Below are 20,433 nucleotides of genomic sequence, written 5' to 3'. Positions count from 1 at the left end.
GAGAGGGACTATGGTGGGCCATGTAATGTCTGTTGGCAGGGCCACTTGTTGTCCCCACCAGGGGGGTGTGTGACAACTGCCGCTCAGTTTAGAGACAGTTGTCACCCTATACCAAGAAGTGCCTGAACCTTCATTGTAGGCACAATGAATTCATGTTCCTGCTGCTCATATTTTATTTTTACTGCCTACAAAAAAAAAAGAGATAGGTTGTCAGTCAATGGTAGACAGACAGGAAATGAATTTCCAGGTGTTTTCCTATTACATGATATTTCCCAGTTTCCTGCTTCTCTGTAAAATAGATTTGGACCTCACCGTTCTCATATTGTTTGTCCATTTTGCTGTAACATGTGGGCCCCATTTATTTAAGTCTGAGGGGATCCAGCAAAATTGACTGCCTGCGTTTGGATACGCCACACATTTAGTGACTGGCAGATGTGTAGCTGGTAAATGTCAACCAATATTAAAGTGAGCAAGAAATCTCCCCAACAGGGACACGGCAATGAAGAGCACTGCCAGCAAGGTTCCAATTCTTCCTCACTATATCTAAAATAAAATAAAAAATGGGGTTGACGTTTTACTTGCTTTCAATGTCTTTAACCACTTCTGGACCAGAAGGATTTGCCCCCTTAATGACCAGGCCATATTTTGCGATTCAGCACTGCGTTACTTTAACGGACATTTGCGCGGTCGTGCGACGCTGTACTCAAATAAAATTGATGTCCTTTTTTTCCAACAAATAGAGATGTATTTTGGTGGTATTTGATCACCAGTGCGATTTTTATTTTTTTGCACTATAAACAAAAAAAAGTGACAATTCTAAAAAAAATATATATCTTTTTTCACATTCTATTCTATACTGTAATATTCCCCCAAAAAATGTAAAAATCTAAATTTTTTAACATTTTAGGCCAATTTGTTTTCTGCTACATGTTTGTGGTAAAAAAATATCGCAAAAAGCCTATTTTGATTGGTTTGCGCAAAAGTTATCGCCTCTACTAACTACGGGAAAGATTTATGTAATTTTTATTGTTTTTTTATTTTTTTTACAAGTAATGGCAACGATCTGCGATTTTTAGCAGGACTATGACATTGCGGCGGACAGATCGGACCCCTAACTGACATTTTTTACACTTTTGGGGGGACCAGTGACATTACTACAGTAATCAGTGCTAAAAATATGCACTGTTACTGTAATAATGACACTGGCCGGGAAGGGGTTAACCCTGTGGGTGATCAAGGGGTTAAATGTGAGCCTAGGGGAGTGATTTTAATTGTGGGTGGTTGTGGCTTGTGAAATGATCACAGAGACCTGTGTTCCTATATAGAAGGATCACAGGAGCTCTATGATCATTCCAGGGAGAAGAACGATCAGCTGTGTTTACAACAGCCGACCGTCCTTCTCTCTCAGCGGGGAGCGATCGGGGGTGTCAGGCAGCAATCGGAGCCGCCTGCCCCGTGCATCAGAGTCCCCACTGCTGAGTGGGGGGGGCGGGAGCGCGCCGCCGGCAGGGCGCGCTCGCCCCCTAGCTGCAGGCGCGCGACCGACATAGGTCTACATCGGTTCGCACAGGAGGGGCTGCACTGCCGCAGTAAATAGCAAAAAATAAAAATTCCTACTATGTGCTATGTGATCCTGCCATATGACATTTTCAGATAGGCATTACCCTGTGAACACGTGTATGTACACGAAACGCATCAGAGGCCTACACACTGTCATCTTAGCCGTCTTGTCCTTATGCTGTAGGAACGGCGGTCTTCATATGTGAATAATTTTTTATCATTTTACATGTACATGTAGTTTTAACCACCTTGGCGGTAATCCTGAGCGTGACTCGGGGTGGATTTTTCATTGCAGGATCGGTAACCCCGAGTCACGCACGGGTGGATTTGCAGAGAGCGCAGCGGTGTTCTCTTACCTTCTCCTGGCGATCCAGCGATGATCTCTCATTGCTGAGATCGCCAGCCGAGAGTCCCGCCGCTCCTCCGTCCTCCGTCGGTCTGATCACTTCCTAGTTCCGTTCCCTGCAGCAGCAATGCTGCATGGGAGCGGAACTAGGGAGGGAAATTAAAAAAAAAAAAAAAACGTTGCACAAAACACAAAACACATTTTATATTATATATATATATATATATATGAATGCATATATATATATATATATATATATATATATATATATATATATATATATATATATATATATATATGCATATATATATGCATATATATATATATATATGCGCATATATATATATATATATATATATAGATAGATATATATATATATATATATATATATATATATATATATATATTTATATATACCGGTATATATATATATATATATATGCATACACACACGTATATATATATATATATATAAAATTATATTATTGATTCAATTATAATTCATGCGTTTTATATATATATATATATATATATATACACACACACATATATCTATATATAATATATAATGCATGAATTATAATCTAATCAATAATATAATTTTATTATATATATTAAATAATAAAATAATATTATTGATTCGATTATAATTCACGCGTTTGTGTTTCAAATTTATCACATCTGGGATGTCTACTAGAGTCTTGTTTTGGTCAGGTTTGAGTCAGTAATTACTAAGAATAGTAGGCCTATAATACATAACGCCAAATTTCCATGAAAAGAATTGTACCGCTTTTGGTATGTAATTCCTGACAGAATCATACCGCCAGGGAGGTTAACCTTTACAATAAATACTACACTATATTAGCACCTTTTTTTGAGCGTTCCATGCAGCCTGTTTTGAACTCTGGGAATGATCTAGTAGTAGTGGATGGGAGAGCGTTAAGGACTCAAGGTTCTGACTGTGGGAACGATCCCGGGTGTGATAACAACAGTTCCTGTTGAATAGAACTCAAGGTGTATATACACCAGACATCTGGTGAGTGCATAGGCACGGTGGAGGGGAGAACTATTTGAGTTGACTTTATATATAAGAAGTGCACTGGTGGCTTTTCATTTTTAACCTATATAACAAGAAGATCTTCTCCCCCTATTCACTATAGCTTTTGAATGACACACTTCTTCAAGCACTTATATTTTCTTTGACTGGATCCTTAGCAGATGGACCAGCCTCATTATAGTTTGATATGGGACTATTGGTTTTGTGTATCTGCTTCCCGACCGCCCGCTGCAGTTATACTGCGGCACGGCGGCCCTCCTGCGCGAACCGACGTAGGTATACTTCGGTCATGCGCCTGCAGCTAGGGAGCGAGCACGTGCCACCGCCGGCGCGCTCCCGCCCCTACTCGTTAGCGGGGACTCCGATGCACAGGGCAGGTGGCTCTGATTGCCGCATGACACCCGCGATCGTTCCCCACTGAGCGAGAAGGACGGTCAGCTGTTACACAGCTGGTCGTTCTTGTCTCTGGAATGATCACAGAGCGCCTGTGATCCTTCTATATAGGAACACAGGTCTCTGTGATCGTTTCACAAGCCACGCCCGCATACAGTTAGAAACATGCCCCTAGGTACACATTTAACCCCTTGATCACTTACTGTGTTAACCCCTTCCCTGCCAGTGTCATTATTACAGTAACAATGCATATTTTTAGCACTGATTACTGCAGTAATGTCACTGGTCCCCCCAAAAGTGTAAAAAATGTCAGTCAGAGGTCCGATCTGTCCGCCGCAATGTTGCAGTCCCGCAAAAAATTGCAGATCGCTGCCTTTAATAGGCAATTATTACAGGGTGACAACTGTTCCCCACTTGGTTTCCTGTGTTGCCGCTCAGTCAGTTGGGCCCCTGTTGGAAACTATGGAAGTTTCAAAAAGTTTGGGAATTGCAAATGTCAATGTGAAGCCCATTAAAGTCAATGGGAGCCGAATCCTAGAATAAACTTCTCTCTATTTTCAAAGCTTTTAGATATTAGGTGGCTGTGCCAATGCGCATAGGGGTGGATTTACTAAAGGCAAACAGATTGTGAACTTTAGAAGTGCAGTTGCACTCATTTTCCCCAGAGCTTATGGTATGTGGTGAAGCTCTGAGATTTCCATCATCCAGTCATGTGCAAACAAAAATGCTGTTTTTCCTTACTTATTCCTTGCACCTGATTTGGTATTTTTTCACAAAATGAAGTTTCACCGCATTCACTACGCTCTGGGGAAATTGAGTACAACTGCACTTGCAAAGTGCACCATCAATTTGCCTTTAATTACGCGCCGACCGCGCTATAACCGAATGATGGCTACAGTGCGGCCGGCTGCCATATGATGTGCCATCTATCAGTGCCCATCAGTGCTGCCCAATAATGTTGCCTATCAGTGTCCATCAGTGCCGCCTATCAGTGCTCATCAGTACTGCCTATCAGTTCCCCCTTTTAATGCTGCCTATCAGTGCCCATCAGTGCCGCCCATCAGTGCCCATCAGTGCCCCCTATCAATGCCCATCAGTGCCACCCATCAGTGCCGCATATCAATGTAACCTCACCAGTGCCCATCAGTGCCACCTCATCAGTGCCCATCAGTTGAGCCTATCCGTGCCCATCTATGTCCATCAGTGCCACCTCATCAGTGCCAATCAGTTGAGCCTATCCGTGCCCATCTATGTCCATCAGTGCCGCCTCATTAGTGCCCATCAGTTAGGCCTATCCGTGCCAATCTATGTCCATCAGTGCCGCCTCATCAGTGCCAATCAGTTGAGCCTATCCGTGCCCATCAATATCCATCAGTGCGGCCTCATCAGTGCCCATCAGTTGAGCCTATCCGTGCCCATCAATGTCCATCAGTGCGGCCTCATCAGTGCCCATCAGTTGAGCCTATCCGTGCCCATCATTGTCCATCAGTGCCGCCTCATCAGTGCAGCTTCATCAGCACACATCAGTGAAGGAGATAAATTACCTGTTTGCAAAATTTTATAACAATCTATGAAAAAGTTTATTTATTTTTTATTTACTTTATTTTTATTTATTTAGCAAAGAAAATTAAAAACCCAGTGGTGATTAAATACCACCAAAAGAAAGCTCTATTTGTGTAAAAAAAAATGATAAAAATGTAGTTTGGGTACAGCATTGCATGACTGCTCAATTGTCATTCAAAGTGTGACAGCGCTGAAAGCTGAATATTGGCCTGGGCAGGAAGGGGGTAAAAGTGCCCAGTAGGCAATTGCTTAATCAGTCAACCCCAATTATTGCAAGAAAGATAGATGAACAATTGTTCAAATGAAAATCTGTATGGCAGGCTCTACTGATGTGCCTGCTATCAACAGACTGCTTATCTCAGCGAATATTTCTATTTTCTCAGCCATATCTTGTCATTGTTTGTGTCTCAGACACATGTCACCATTTCTGTCTGACGCCTGGCTCACACACGTGGCGTGTATTGCAGACAGATGTGGTTAGACGTGTTTGTGTGACCGGAGAGAGTCTGAGTCCTCTGAGGTTAGAAGACGGGCCAACTCGCTGTCTGTCCTGAAGAAAAAGGGAAATGACTTTAGGTGAAATAGCAGATATTTTCCGTGTCCTGTAGAGTTCACACAGAGGGGATTTCTACAAATTTCAGACACGAGACATTGCACAAACCGTGTCTTTCCAAATGACCAGCCCGCCGTACCAGGTACAAGATCCGAGCCCTTGCACATCGCTGCAGGTTAAAGTATATGTGACTATGTCAACCTCTACCTTGCAAAACAAAGAATTCAATTTACAATAGAAAAATAGAAATAATACACAGATAGAAAAAAAGAAATGTGGCTTTATACATATATATATATATATAAACCCACATTTCTTTTTTTCTGTCTGTGTATTATTTCTATTTTTCTATTGTAAATTGAATTCTTTGTTTTGCAAGGTAGAGGTTCACACGGTTCACATAGTCACCCCCCCCCGCTGCATTCTGTGGCTCGCCCGGGTCTCCCGTCCCAATGAGATACCCGGGCATCCTACCTCCATGACTGCTGAAGAGAAGACCTGATCAAAGCCGCATTCGGCTCTGATAGGGTCTCCATGTAAAAACCCGGAAGTGCTGTCATGACATCACTTCCGGAAGTTCTGGGTACTCGGCGGCAAATTCAAAATAATGCGAGCATTCAAAACAGCCAAACTTCGGCCAATCAGTATCGGTATCGTCACTAAAAAAACGATACCGGTCGATCACTATTACATAGTTAGTGAGATTGAAAAAATAAACCAGTCCATCCAGTTTAACCTATAAAGTTACATTGTAAATATTTTTATTTGACTGATATTTGGATGACTGCCTGCGACATAAAAAAAAAAAAAAAAAAGGGCTGGCAGCTTTCATAAATTGACTTAAATTTTTTTTTTTTTTTTTTATAAAGCCCGTAGCGTGTGCAACACACTCAAAAGACTCCACCCGGTGCATAAAAAAGTGCACACACACAAGGTGAGAACACAAAAAAGCACAGGGTGTGCGAAATCGTATGGTCTTCCCTCCGAAGAGGTAGGACCCGAAACCTCAATCCCCCGGGGCGCAAGACTCCTGACAGGGACATAAGGTACTCATGGTCTGTCCGGGCGAAACCAGACCGACCCCGTTCTTCAGGGGGACTGCCGAAACAGCCCCCACCGAGTACTAAGTGGGGCTCCCCCGAAGGGAGACCCCATGGGAGAGGGCGAACTAAGCCAAAAGGCCATATCCACCCCCTCCCAAGACTTAAGGCTGGGCCCAAGGACCCACACACTCCAGTCTGTGCAAATAAAGAAAAAAGGTGAAAGTGCAGTGACAAACTCCAAAGAAAAAGACAAACAAACAAAAAGGTGGGGAAAGGGAAGTGGGGAAAGTGCTTTGGTGCCATGTGAAGAACCAAGGCAGGCCTTCCAGCCGGAATAAAAAATTCCTCTGGTGCAAGCCAAAAGGCCTGTCCCAAGAGGCAGGTGTGAAAAAGGTGTGCATAGTGCAGTGACCAAGGTGCCGAAAAAACTCACAGCGAGCTGCCCCTCACCAGTGAGAAATTAAGGCACCCCTGGGCTGCCACCCCAGGGGCACTTACACTACGGGCTCTTTCAATCTCAGCCCCCGGCCAGACCGAATGTAGCCTATCCCCACCAGCAGACATCAGAACCTGGACAGCTTAGAGAGAGCTTACCTACCACTGGGGACAGGCCTTTTACAAGGCCAGATCAAAACCCAGGAGAGAAAGCCCTCCCCTCGCCGTCCCGTTCCTCAGCCCATTACATCCAGGAGCAGTTCCACCGGTCACCCAACGGCTTTCCTGCTCCCTTCAAACTGGTTAGGACAGTTCAACCCATTCAAATCAGGAGGCGGCGGGCCCCACATGCTTTCCCAGATGACCTACTCCCCATACCTCAATACTCTGAGCGCTCCGGGTTTCGGTCATACTGGTACTAGCTAAGGCCCATACCAACTGATAAGAACAGATACTACACTTGATCTTAGCCAAAAGGCCGACTTTAAGTCCCGGTTCACACTGGTGCGATGCGGGAACTGGCACAGAATCCCAGGGATTCCCGCATCGCACCAGTGTGAACCGGGACTTAAAGTCAACTTATGAGATCTGCCAGCCTTTTTTTTTTTTTTTAAGTCGCAGGCAGCCATCCAAATATCAGTCAAAACAGAATATTTACAATGTAACTTTATAGGGTGAACTGGAAGGACTGGCTGTCTTTTTTCAATCTCACTAACTATGTAACTCCCTGCCTAATGTATTCATCTCGTTGTTCTTACATTGTAACCATTAGCACAGTTACACCCAAATCCCTGGTGTCCAACCTGCTGCCTGAGAACAGCATGCGGCCCTTTGGTATGTGATATGTGGCCCTTGGACCTCAGCAGTCTGTAGTGGGAACATTGATTAGGGTAATAGCATTGATCCCTACTAGCCACATGTAACGTTCCCAATTTCCTATTGTATTTGAGCTCATAAATTGACAACCACTGCTTTCAATTCTCTAGAGCAGCGTTTCTCAACCTTTTTTCAGTGGAGGCACCCTTTAAAATTATAGACAATCTCAAGGCACCCTTAAAAAGGATGGACAGTCTCAATGAACCCCATTCTTAAATGTAAAAAAAATATTCTAATAGTTTTACATAATGCAGCAACATCCACACGTAGGACATCCAACATTAGAGGTGATTTATTCTTCCAAGGCAAATATACGTTTGCACACTGGTAGTGACTAGTAGTCCAATGTTTCTCTTCTCCCTCAATTTCTCTCCATCAGTCAGCTAATGTGACCCCAATGCTGGGGGGGGGGGAGGGGCACAGGGGGGTCAAACAAGGATGCTGTGGCGGCAATAGACACCCTCCTTATCAACTGGTGACGTCGTTGGTTGTTAGGATGCCGGTGTCTAGAAAGTCGTAATGGTGCATAATGAAAACCTGTAGCTTTGGGGTTGATTTACTAAAGGCAAATAGACTGTGCACTTTTCAAAATGCAGTTGCACTCTGCAAGACCAGTTGCTCCAGAGCTTAGTAAATGAGCAGAAGGTCTGCTGACTTCCATCATCCAATCAGGTGGAAGCAAAAATGCTGTTTTTTTTATTTTTATTTTCCTTGCACGTGATTGGTTATTCTTTGCTTGTTCCCCGCTGTCCATGGAGACACACTACTCTTTGACTTTGGATCATATCCTTAGGGTTTGCGCTCTCCTTTGACCCCAGCATTCAGGACGATCCGGTTGCCGATTTTACAGTCTATCTGTATACTTCAGTATTTTTATAGAACATCTTTATACTCGATGGACAGAATATATTGACATACTCCTCTGGGACCTTGGTGTTTTGTCTTTATATTGCTTTTATTATGACATGGACTTTGCTTATACATCATTTCTTGATATAGGTTGTTAACTTCAGTTATTTCCCTGATGAAGGAGCGGTCCACCCCTGAAACACGTTGGGTGATTGATGTCAACCCATTGTATCTCATGGTGCTATTTTTAGATTTTTCCATGTCTGTTTGTATTTTATTGTATATGCTGCTATACATTTCATGTATTAGTGCTTTTATATATCTATATTAATAAAAATTGTTTTTACCTATACACTATCTATTACTTTTTTGGTGCCATTAAAGTCCCACCCATAGGGAATTTTCCATATTTTGCCTTTAATAAATTAACCACTTTGTGTAACTAAAAGGCAGGCTTCATCCACCTGCCGGCTTGTATAAAATGTTTGATAAATTTTTAGGCATTTTGCCAAGGGACCCCTGTAAAACCTTCAAGGCACCCCAGTGTGTCTGGGCGCTCTGGTTGAAAAAGGCTGCTCTAGAGGCATGGAGCCGACTATTATTGATCCATGGCTGTGATCTACAACTGCTGTTACCAAAGTGACATCAGGGACACATAGACCCTGCTCTGACCTTCGCCACAACATAAATCAACATTGCCATGTCAGAATGGCGCGGTCCACTGTTCTCATACAAGGGTTGATTTACTAAGTTGCTCCAGAGCTTGGTAAATTAAGGAAAGCTTCACTTTGCAAAGAATATCCAATCACATGCAAGCAAAAATAAAAAAAAAAACATATAAAAATAGTGAAGTATATAGATAGACTGTAAAATCGCGAACTAGATCATCTTGAATGATGGGGTCAAAGGAGAGCGCGAACCCAAAGGATATGATCCAAAGTCAAAGAGTAGTTTGTCTCCATGGACAGCGGGGAAACTATCACTTGCAAGGAAAATCTAAAAAATAAAAATAGAATTTTTGCTTGCACATGATTGGATAATAGAAGTCAGCAGAGCTTCTGTTCATTTACAAAGCTCTGGAGCAACTGCTCTTGAAGAGTGCAACTGCACTTTGCAATGTGCACAGACCATTTGCCTTTGGTAAATCAACCCACTGTAGCTGTTCAATAGTAATATGGACTTTACTAAGGGACAAATGTCCACATTGGCAAAGCAAACCATCGTCACTGACACTATTCAAGGCAAAATAAACTGAACAAATACTCAAAGGCAAAAGACGACATGGACATACAATATCTCACAAAAGTGAGTACACCCCTCACATTTTTGTAAATATTTTATTATATATTTTCATGTGACAACACTGAAGAAATGACACTTTGCTACAATGTAAAGTAGTGAGTGTACAGCTTGTATAACAGTGTAAATTTGCTGTCCCCTCAAAATAACTCACAGCCATTAATGTCTAAAACGCTGGCAACAAAAGTGAGTACACCCAGGGGAGGGCTGGCAGCCTTTGGCCTGGGGGTCAAGTCCAGTCAAGTGGCCCATTGAACCATGGAATCAGCTCACCATCCATGCCCACCTGGTTTTGGACTGACAGCCGTATACAGTGTCTGGCCCCTACATTAATCCAGCCCTGAGTTTGGCCTTTTTACCGGTTTTTACCACTTTTCAGAGTGGCCTGGGGGGCAATTGCCACCTTGCCCCCCTTGCCAGTCCTCCCCTGAGTACACCCCTAAGTGAAAATGTCCAAATTGGGCCCAATTAGCCATTTTCCCTCCCTGGTGTCATGTGACTCGTTAGTGTTAAAAGCACAACCCCAAACACACCTCCAAGACACCCACTGCCTTGCTAAAGAAGCTGGCAGTAAAGGTGATGGACCGGCCAAGCATGTCTTCAGACCTAAACCCTATTAAGCATCTGTGGGGCATCCTCAAACAAAAGGTGGAGGAGCGCAAGGTCTCTAATATCCACCAGCCCCGTGATGTCATCATGGAGGGGTGGAAGAGGACTCCAGTGGCAACCTGTGAAGCTCTGGTGAACTCCATGCCCAAGAGGGTTAAGGCAGTGCTGGAAAATAATGGTGGCCACACAAAATATTGACACTTTGGGCCCAATTTTGACATTTTTTGCTAGGGGTGTACTCACTTTTGTTGCCAACGGTTTAGACATTAATGGCTGTGTGTTGAGTTATTTTGAGGGGACAGCAAATTTACACTGTTATACAAGCTGTACACTCACTACTTTACATTGTAGCAAAGTGTCATTTCTTCAGTGTTGTCACATGAAATGATTTAATAAAATATTTACATAAATGTGAGGGGTGAGAGATACTGTAAATTTGGTAAAACAGGTAAATTTATCAATTGATTTGTAATATATTCCACTACCCGCAGACAAGAGGTGATTTGATCAAGCCTGACTAATTATAGTCTATGAGAATATTGGGACTTGTGGGGACAACCCCTGAGCCAACAGAATTCTGGGAAAAATAAATTGTATAGCATTGGATTTCTTTTTTTTTTTTTTTTTTTTAGCACAAAGGGGTCTTCTCAGCACGTAAGTATTCAACTGTATGTATGCCCCAGCAATAAACCTCCTTTATTTGCTCTCTTTTGGTCTATTAAATGCATTATTTGTTACATCTGTTCAATAAGTGCAAACAAATACCTGTTGATCCTGTCAGAAATCTTATGAGCTGTGCCCTCCAGTGCTGTCTGCCTCTGCTGACTGTTATCAGTTTATATTGTTCCCAGCTATCCCTGTTAACTACAAAGCACCTCTACCCAATGTTAAGGAGAGGAGGAGGGGGTGTCCTTTGGTCCTGTCCTAGGGTGACAACACTTCTCCTCCATTCAGTACTGTATGAGTGAGCGTTGTCACCATAGAACATGAAGTGTGTTACTGGCAGGATCTCCAGATGAAAATAAAGATGAGTTAAGAATAGATCTCCAAATGAAAATAAAGCCTTAAAGATAGCCACAAACATAAGAAGAGCAGAGCCTAATCCAACTAAAACCAAGCGTTCATGTTTATAGAAGTGCTGCCAAGACAGTCAGATGCTGAAAGGAAGATTGCATCTCTCTGCAAATGCAACTGGTTTCTTATCTACTCTCAGACATGAAGTGACAATCTGAAAACTGCCAGACACTCGAGGGGCAATCAGAAGTCTATAGGTCCTCCTCAATGCTGCCAACTGGCCACCAAAGGGAAGAGAAACTGTCGGGACTGGTAAGAGGACATGTACCAACCACTATCGTTATACTGTTTATGATTCTGGCAGCAACTGGCTGCACAAGGAATTAGAAAGACTGTAGAATTGTATAATATATTATCATAAAATGAATAGAAAAGAAAGAAAGAGAGAGAAAGAAAGAAAGAAAGAAAAGAAAGAAAGAAAGAAAAAAAAGAAAGAAAGAAAGAAAAAAAAGAAAGAAAGGAAAAAAAAGAAAGAAAGAAAGAAAAAAAAGAAAGAAAGGAAAAAAAAGAAAGAAAGGAAAAAAAAGAAAGAAAGGAAAAAAAAGAAAGAAAGAAAGAAAAAAAAAAAAGAAAGAAAGAAAGAAAGAAGAAAAGAAAGTGAATAAAATTGTAATGTAATACTAACAGCAAGGAGCGAAGAAAGAAAGAGAGAAAGGATAGATGAGAGAAAGAAAAGATAAGAGAAAAAAGAAAGAAAGAAAGAAAGAAAGAGAAATATGTCAATATATTATCATAAAGTGAAAAATATTGTAATGCAATATTTAAAGAAAAAGAAAGAAAGAAAGAAAGAAAGAAAGAAAGAAAGAAAGAAAGAAAGAAAGAAAGAAAGAAAGAAAGGAAGAAAGGAAGAAAGGAAGAAAGAAAGAAAGGAAGAAAGGAAGAAAGAAAGGAAAAAAAAGAAAGAAAGAAAGAAAAAAAAAAAGAAAGAAAGAAAGAAAGAAGAAAAGAAAGTGAATAAAATTGTAATGTAATACTAACAGCAAGGAGCGAAGAAAGAAAGAGAGAAAGGATAGATGAGAGAAAGAAAAGATAAGAGAAAAAAGAAAGAAAGAAAGAAAGAAAGAGAAATATGTCAATATATTATCATAAAGTGAAAAATATTGTAATGCAATATTTAAAGAAAAAGAAAGAAAGAAAGAAAGAGAAAAAAAATTGTAATATAATAATAAAAGCAAGGAGCAAAGAAAGAAAGAGAGAAAAAATAGATGAGAGAAAGAAGAGATAAGAGAAAAAAAGAAAGAAAGAAAGAAAGAAAGAAAGAAAGAAAGAAAGAAAGAAAGAAAGAAAGAAAGAAAGAAAGAAAGAGAAAGAAGAAAAGAAAGTGAATAAAATTGTAATGTAATACTAAAAGCAAGGAGTGAAGAAAGAAAGAGAGAAAGGATAGATGAGAGAAAGAAGAGGTAAGAGAAAAAATAAAGAAAGAAAGAGAAATATGTGAATATATTATCATAAAATGAAAAATATTGTAATGCAATATTTAAAGAAAAAGAAAGAAAGAAAGTTGATTTACAAAGTGAGATGACAGATGACCGCATTGCAAACTGTATGGCTGAAATCGCATTGCATTCGCACCAAAGTGGTGCAAGACCCTTTTTTTGGTCCGCACTGGAATTGGATCGCATGGGGATTCACACCTATGTAATCCCATTCCTGCACCATTTGACAGTTCCCACTGCGATCTGCTAACCGATTTGGGGGTGTCATTACCTTTACATTGATTCACAGATGTCATTGATTCAGATGCGGTGCGGGAACAGGCACTGAATCGTAGGGTTTCCCGCATCACACCAGTGTGAACCAGGATGGAAAGTGCCAAATCTGGTGCAGTTCTGCAAAGAAACCAATCAGCTTTCAGGTTTTTTTGTCAAAGCTTAATTGAACAAACTGAAGTTAGAAGCTGATTGGCTACCATGCACAGCTGCACCAAATTTTGCACTCTTCGGTTTTAGTAAATCAACCCCATTGGGGTTATTTATCACATTAATTTATCACATTAATTTATCACATAATATCACAATAAAACTAAATGTCTTTCACGTAAAATTACAAGACATAAAATAAGAATGAAAAAAAAAAAAAAAGTAACAAACAAACAAACAAACACAAGAAAGAAACGTAAGGAAAGGAAAAAGGAAGAAAAAGTGTACTGTAAAACGTCAATATATAAGTAAATAAATAATATTATTGTAATAATACAATATATAAAATATAGATGAATGACTATAACTAACTAACAAACATAATGCGATAGATAGATAGATAGATAGATAGATAGATAGATAGATAGATAGATAGATAGATAGATAGATAGATAGATAGATAGATAGATAGATAGATAGATAGATAGATAGATAGATAGATAGATAGATAGATAGATAGATAGATAGATAGATAGATAGATAGATAGATAGATAGATAGATAGATAGATAGATAGATAGATAGATAGATAGATAGATAGATAGATAGATAGATAGATAGATAGATAGATAGATAGATAGATAGATACTGTAGGTAGATTAAAAATCCAGATAGATAAAACAAGAAACAAAGAAAATGAATACTAGATCTCACATAATCAATATAAAAATAAATAACAATGTAATATAAATATGTAATAATATATGACATAAAAATATAATAGATAGATAGATAGATAGATAGATAGAGATAACCCGAACCCTGACACAAAGCCCAGGAATAATAGCTGTATGCCCCCGGTGTGATGCACAAAGACAGACAAGGGGGGGGGGGGGTCGGTGACACGTCCCATTACCTGGGTTGGGGGTGTCGGGGTGGTTCGGCGTCTCTCATGCTGTGTCGGTGTAGTCAGGTAAGTACCATGCACCTGTATTTGTAGTGGATGTACAGGGCGGTCCAGGGAGGTGACACTTCCAGAGAAAATGATTATGTGTTCTTCCTGCTGAGGATAATGTATTCTGTCTCAGCTGTGTACAGTGTATGTAATGTGTGCGGGGGAGGAGGAGGAGGAGTTCGCCCAGTCCTACACAAAGAAGGGGGGGGGGGTTCCCCTCCCCGGGGCTAAGGCTGCTTTACATACACGTGATTGTGGGGGAACCCTAACTCTGTCCCCACACAGATAAATCCAGATCAGAGTACATTGTGGGGGGTTATTTTCTAAAACTGGAGGGTGCAAAATCTGGTGCACTCTGCATAGAAACCAATCAGCTTCCTGGTTTTATTGTCAAAGCTTAATTTAACTAGCTGAGATTAGAAGCTGATTGGCTGCTATGCACAGCTGCAGCAGATTCTGAGTGCTCCAGTTTTAGTAAATCTTCCCCTGTATGTACTGAACAAAGTCCATCTACTAAAGGAATGGGTTTTTTTGCACATGTTTAAATCTGCATTTTTGGCTAGACAATGACGTATGAAATGATGGCAAGTTTTCAGTTCTGTTATATTTGTGCAACTGTTTATCAAATCCATATTTATAGACAAAATACACAAAAATGAGGGGGGGGGGGGGTCTGGGGTGTGGTCAGAGTGGAAGGATCTGCTGGGGAAAACTGGGGATGTAATCAGAGTGGGGGAAATCTAGGGGGGGGAGGTATCTGGTGTGTGGGATCAGGATGGGGGTATCGGGGGGGGGGGGGTTAAAGTGAGGGTATCTGGGGGGTGTAATCAAGGTGGGAGTATCTGGGGGGTGTGATCAGGGTGGGGGTATCTGGCGTGTGATCAGATTGGAGAGGTATCTTGGGGTGTAATCAGGGTGGGGGGTATCTGGGGGTGTGATCAGAGTGGTGAGAAGGTTCTGGGGGTGTGATCAGATTGGAGAGGTATCTTGGGGTGTGATCAGGGTGGGAGGTATCTGGGAGTGTTATCAGAGTGGGAGGGGTATCTGAGGTGTGATCAGAGTGGGAGTTATCTGGGGGTGTAATTAACCAAGGGGGTATCTGGGGGTGTGATCAGAGTGGGGAGATGTATCTGGGGGTGTGATCAGGTATGGGGGTATAAGGGGGGGCTGTAAACAGATTTGGGTATCTGGGGTGTGTTATCAGAGTGGGGATAAGTATCTGGGGGTGTGATCAGAGTGGGGAGAAGTATTTGGGGGTGTGATCAGAGTGGGGTTATCTGGGGGGTGTAATCAGATTGGGGTATGTGGGGGTGTGATCAGAGGGGTGAGAAGGTTCTGGGGGTTTGATCAGAGTGGGGGTATCTGGGGGTGTGATCAGGGTGTGAGTATCTGGTGTGTGATCAGATTGGAGAGGTATCTTGGGGTGTGATCAGGGTGGGGGGTATCTGGGAGTGTGATCAGAGTGGGAGGGGTATCTGAGGTGTGATCAGAGTGGGAGTTATCTGGGGGTGTAATCAACGTGGGGGTATCTGGGGGTGTGATCAGAGTGGGGAGACATATCTGGGGGTGTGATCAGGTATAGGGTATAGGCGGGGGTGTAAACAGATTGGGGTATCTGGGGTGTGATATCAGAGTGGGGATAAGTATCTGGGGGTGTGATCAAAGTGGGGAAAAGTATTTGGGGGTGTGATCAGAGTGGGGTTATCTGGGGGGTGTAATCAGATTGGGGTATCTGGGGGTGTGATCAGAGTGGTGATAAGGTTCTGGGGGTGTGATCAGATTGGAGAGGTATCTTAGGGTGTGATCAGGGTGGGGGTATCTGGGAGTGTGATCAGAGTGGGAGGGGTATCTGAGGTGTGATCAGAGTGGGAGTTATCTGGGGGTGTGACCAACGTGGGGGTATCTGGGGGTGTGATCTGAGTGGGGGTATGGGGGGGTGTAGTCAGATTGGGGTATCTGTGGTGTGTGATCAGAGTGGGAAAAAGTATCTGGGGGTGTGATCAGAGTGGGGAGAAGTATCTGGGGGTGTGATTAGAGTGGGGTTATCTGGGGGGTGTAATCAGATTGGGGTATCTGGGGGATGTGATCAGGGAGGGGGGAAGAATTATAGGGTGAGATCTGGGTGGGGGTATCTGGGGGATGTGATCAGGGGGGGTATCTGAGGGATGTAATCAGATTGGGGTATCCAGGGGGTGTAATCAGATTGGGGTATCTGGGGTGTGTGATCAGAGTGGGGAGAAGTATTTGGGGTATGCGATCAGAGTGGGGGTATCTAGGGGATGCGATCAGGGTGGGGGTATCTAGGGGTGTGATCAGGGTGGTGGTATCTAGGGGGTGTAATCAGCCTTGGGTATCTGGGGTGTGTGATCACAGTGGGGAGAAGTATCCGGGGGTGTGATCAGGCTGGGGGTATCTAGGGGGTGTGATCAGGGTTGGGGTATCTGGGGGGTGTGATCAGGGTGAGGTATCTGGGGAGTGTGATCAGAGTGGGGAGAAGTATCTGGGGGTGTGATCAGGGTAGGAGTATCTAGGGGGTGTAATCAGATTGGTGTGTGATCAGGGTGGGGGTATCTGGGGGGTGTAAGCAGATTGGGGTATCTGGGGTGTGTGATCAGAGTGAGGAGAGGTATTTGGGGGTGTAATCATTATGGGGGTATCTAAAAGTCAATGGGTTAGATATGTAAAGGACTTTCCTTCCCCCGGGAGCTGACAAACCACTGAGCCGTAGAATGGCGTGTGCCCGCAAAAAAGCCGAAAATGACATTACCCACAATTATCAATAGGTGACGCTTTAAATTTTACAGCTCATCAGTTTGGAATTACCTGTAAATCACAGACCTGGGATCATTGCTCTCATTCTGCCATGCGCCGTGATACCCAATATGTGCTGCCTGTTCATGTACTTACATGTAATTATCAAAATACTAAATTGTTGCGCTTTTAAGCGGCATTGAGGTATATTTACTTTTCTTTTTTGAAAATCTGTTTATTAAGGTGATAAGCATAAAACAAAACAATATACAGATGAAAAAGACAACAGTGGTGCATGTCTTGGTGATGCAACTCAGATGGGTAAACAATCAAATGAATACAGAAATTAAGTCAGAGAGATAAAGGATTCACCTTGTACTAGGGGGGTGCTGCTTGTATTAATAGACATTACTACCTTAGGAAATTAAAAAACAAGGTAGATAAAGAGACAATAGACATTGGCATGCAAACTGGCAGGAGAGCCACTCAGGACATTAGAGTCAACTGTGTTTAACCGCTTACGTCGGCAGTCAGCCCCTCACAGGCAAAGCGATGTAGGGCTACGTCGCTAGACTGTGAGGGTCCAGGGAGCTCCCGCGCGCCGCTGGAGGCGCGCTCCCGCGCGGTCACGGACCCCCCCCCCCCCCGCGTGTGTGACCGGCGGACCCGATGTCCGCCGGTCACTAGCGATCGTCCATTAGAGCGGGAGAAAGGCAGGCGGCTAATGTAAACAAAGCCGCCTGTCATTCTCCCTGGTGTATGAATGGTGATCATACGGTTCTACTATGTAGGACCATTGATCTCTGTTCATACACCTCAAGCCACAGCCAATCACAGTTAGAATCACGCCCCTAGAGACACACATAACTCCTCCCTCTCAAAAAAGTTAACACCTTCACTGCCAGTGTAATTTTACAGTAACAGTGCATATGTATAGCACTGATTACTGCAGTAATGTCACTGGTAACCCCAAAAGTGTCAAAAATGTCAGTCAAGGGTCCGATCTGTCCGCCGCAATGTCGCAGTACCGCAAAAAAAATCGCAGATCGCCGCCATTACGCGTTAAAAAAAAACAACAAAAATTACAAAAATCTTTCCCTTAGTTAGTAAACGCAATAACTTTTGCGCAAACCAATCAAAATACGATTTTTGCAATTTTTTTTTTACATATGTAGCAGAAAACAAATTGGCCTAAAATGTTAAAAAATTTTGATTTTTACATTTTTTTGGGGGGGGGGGGGAATTTCATATAAAAAAATTTGAAAAATATTGTTGTTTTTGCAAAATTGACGCTCTTTTTTTGTTTAAAAAGTAAAAATTGCACAGGTGATCAAATACCACCAAAAGAAAGCTCTGTTTGTGGGAAAAAAAAGGATGTCAAATTTGTTTAGGTACAGCATCGCACGACCGCGCTATTGTCCGTTAAAGTCACGCAGTTCCGAATCGCAAAATAGGGCCTGGTCAGGAAGGGTGTAAAATCTTCCGGGGCTTAAGTGGTTAAGGCATAACTGAAGCGGCCGAGGGCTCCGCTATCCATTTACGCCACACCTTATCATATTTTTTAAGGCAACCCCTATGCAGGTATGTGTCTTTGTACAGGGGTAGGCTATTGTTTACAAGTTGTTTCCAGAAAGAGAGGGATGGAGGAGAGGGCTTTTTCCACTGCATCGTAATAGACTTCCAGGCTGATCAGAGTTCCTTCCCCTACAGTTGGTGCTAGAGATTCAACTCGACCCAGCAAGCCAACTCCCACGGAGGGTTGTATGGGAAGAGACGTAACTAGGTTAACTAAGGCTAGCACTTCTTCCGAGTAACCTACAATGCTAGGACAGGACCAGAAAATGTGGGAAAAATTTCCCGGAGAGCTTCCACATCTCCAACACACCGACAAACTATTTGGGTTCATCTTATGGAGTCTATAGGGGGTAAGTAGGCTCTATGTACTATCTTGAACTGTACGAGGCGATCACGTAGTGAGACTAAAGTCCGGGAGTGGAGATCCCAAACATCGTCCCAGTCATCATTGTCAAATTCTGGAATGTAAAACAAGGGGATAAAAAATCAGGGCAGATACTCTAAAATTGGTGAACCAGAATAAATGTTAAATTAGATGGAAAAAGATGCTAAATGGTAATAAATGCTTATGAATTCTTCATCAATCTCCAAACAATAAATAACAAAGTATTCATGTGCAAGATAGAGTATCAAAAAATATACTAATAAAGTGCTAAGAGTGATCTGAAAGGTGATCAGAATATTACTAAATCGATTGCAACTCAGTGAATATCCTCTGCGGAGTGAAACGAGGGGGTAAAAATCAGTGCAGATACTCTAAAACAGGTGAACCATAAGTAAAATATAGATAATAAAAAATGCTAAATAGTGTTGAATACTATAAAATCTTCATCATATATGTATAAATAAATAATAAAGATGCTGGATAGTAATAAATACTATACAATTTTCATTAATCTTCAAACAGTAAATGATCAAGTGCTCCTGTGCAAGAATTAAGTATCCCAAAGAAATAACGTGCTTAAGTGATCTAGAAGGTGATCAAAGATTAGCTGAATAGATGGAGTGAATATCCTGTGCAAGGGTGAGCAACTGTAAGGGAATCTGTTGCATGTAAAACTGATCTGAAGATCAATAAGAAAATAAGAAAATGAAAAAGTGCCCTATGAAGAGTAAACCACTGTAGCTCTGCTAATAAGGCAAAATAAATCAATAAATACTGACAAAAATGGTAGTCATACCAAGAAATATACCGTGCTAGAAATTTGTGAGAAAAAGTGGGAAATGAAAGAAAAAATGTGTAAAGTGCCCTATGAACTAACGACTCTTCAGTTTGCACAAAAATAAGGCAATAAACATGTGATGGGAAACAATATAAAAAAGTGACAAATGCACTTTGATTAATCTACAAAGAATGTGTAGTATTCCGGGAATTAGTTAAAATCAATAGAATCAGTGCTGATAGATAATGAAATAAAGTTCATATAAGGTGAAGTGATCAGATGCTTCCGGTGACTCCCAGTGCGAACTTTGGTGAGCTAAAGTTCCAAAAATAGGTGTAATGGCTGCTCACCTCCATTAACACTCATAAGAGCGTTTCAGGTATCACACATCAACCTGCAGACCTTGGGGGATGTCTCCTCAGGTATTTTCTCAGAGATGTGGGTGCAATATGTGCATCACGATCCAGGTCATCT

The 20,433-nt window shown here is 42.0% G+C and overlaps 1 protein-coding gene across 1 annotated transcript in view; it reads right to left on the bottom strand.

Annotated features, from left to right (window-relative positions):
• Positions 1-14,617, bottom strand: part of LOC309547776 (kelch-like protein 35) — a 30,636-nt gene extending 16,019 nt beyond the window's left edge. Inside the window, exon 1 of the mRNA XM_082247765.1 lies at positions 14,432-14,617. Within this exon, the coding sequence (XP_082103891.1) occupies positions 14,432-14,469 (38 nt within the window). The 5' untranslated portion in view covers positions 14,470-14,617. The remainder of the gene's footprint in view (positions 1-14,431) is intronic.
• Between the last annotated feature and the right edge of the window lie 5,816 nt (positions 14,618-20,433).

This window comes from Pelophylax lessonae (assembly GCF_965119305.1).
Source record: "Pelophylax lessonae genome assembly, chromosome: 2".
NCBI lineage: Eukaryota > Metazoa > Chordata > Amphibia > Anura > Ranidae > Pelophylax > Pelophylax lessonae.
Note: the sequence above shows the minus strand (reverse complement) of the source record. Positions and strands in the feature narration are given on the sequence as shown.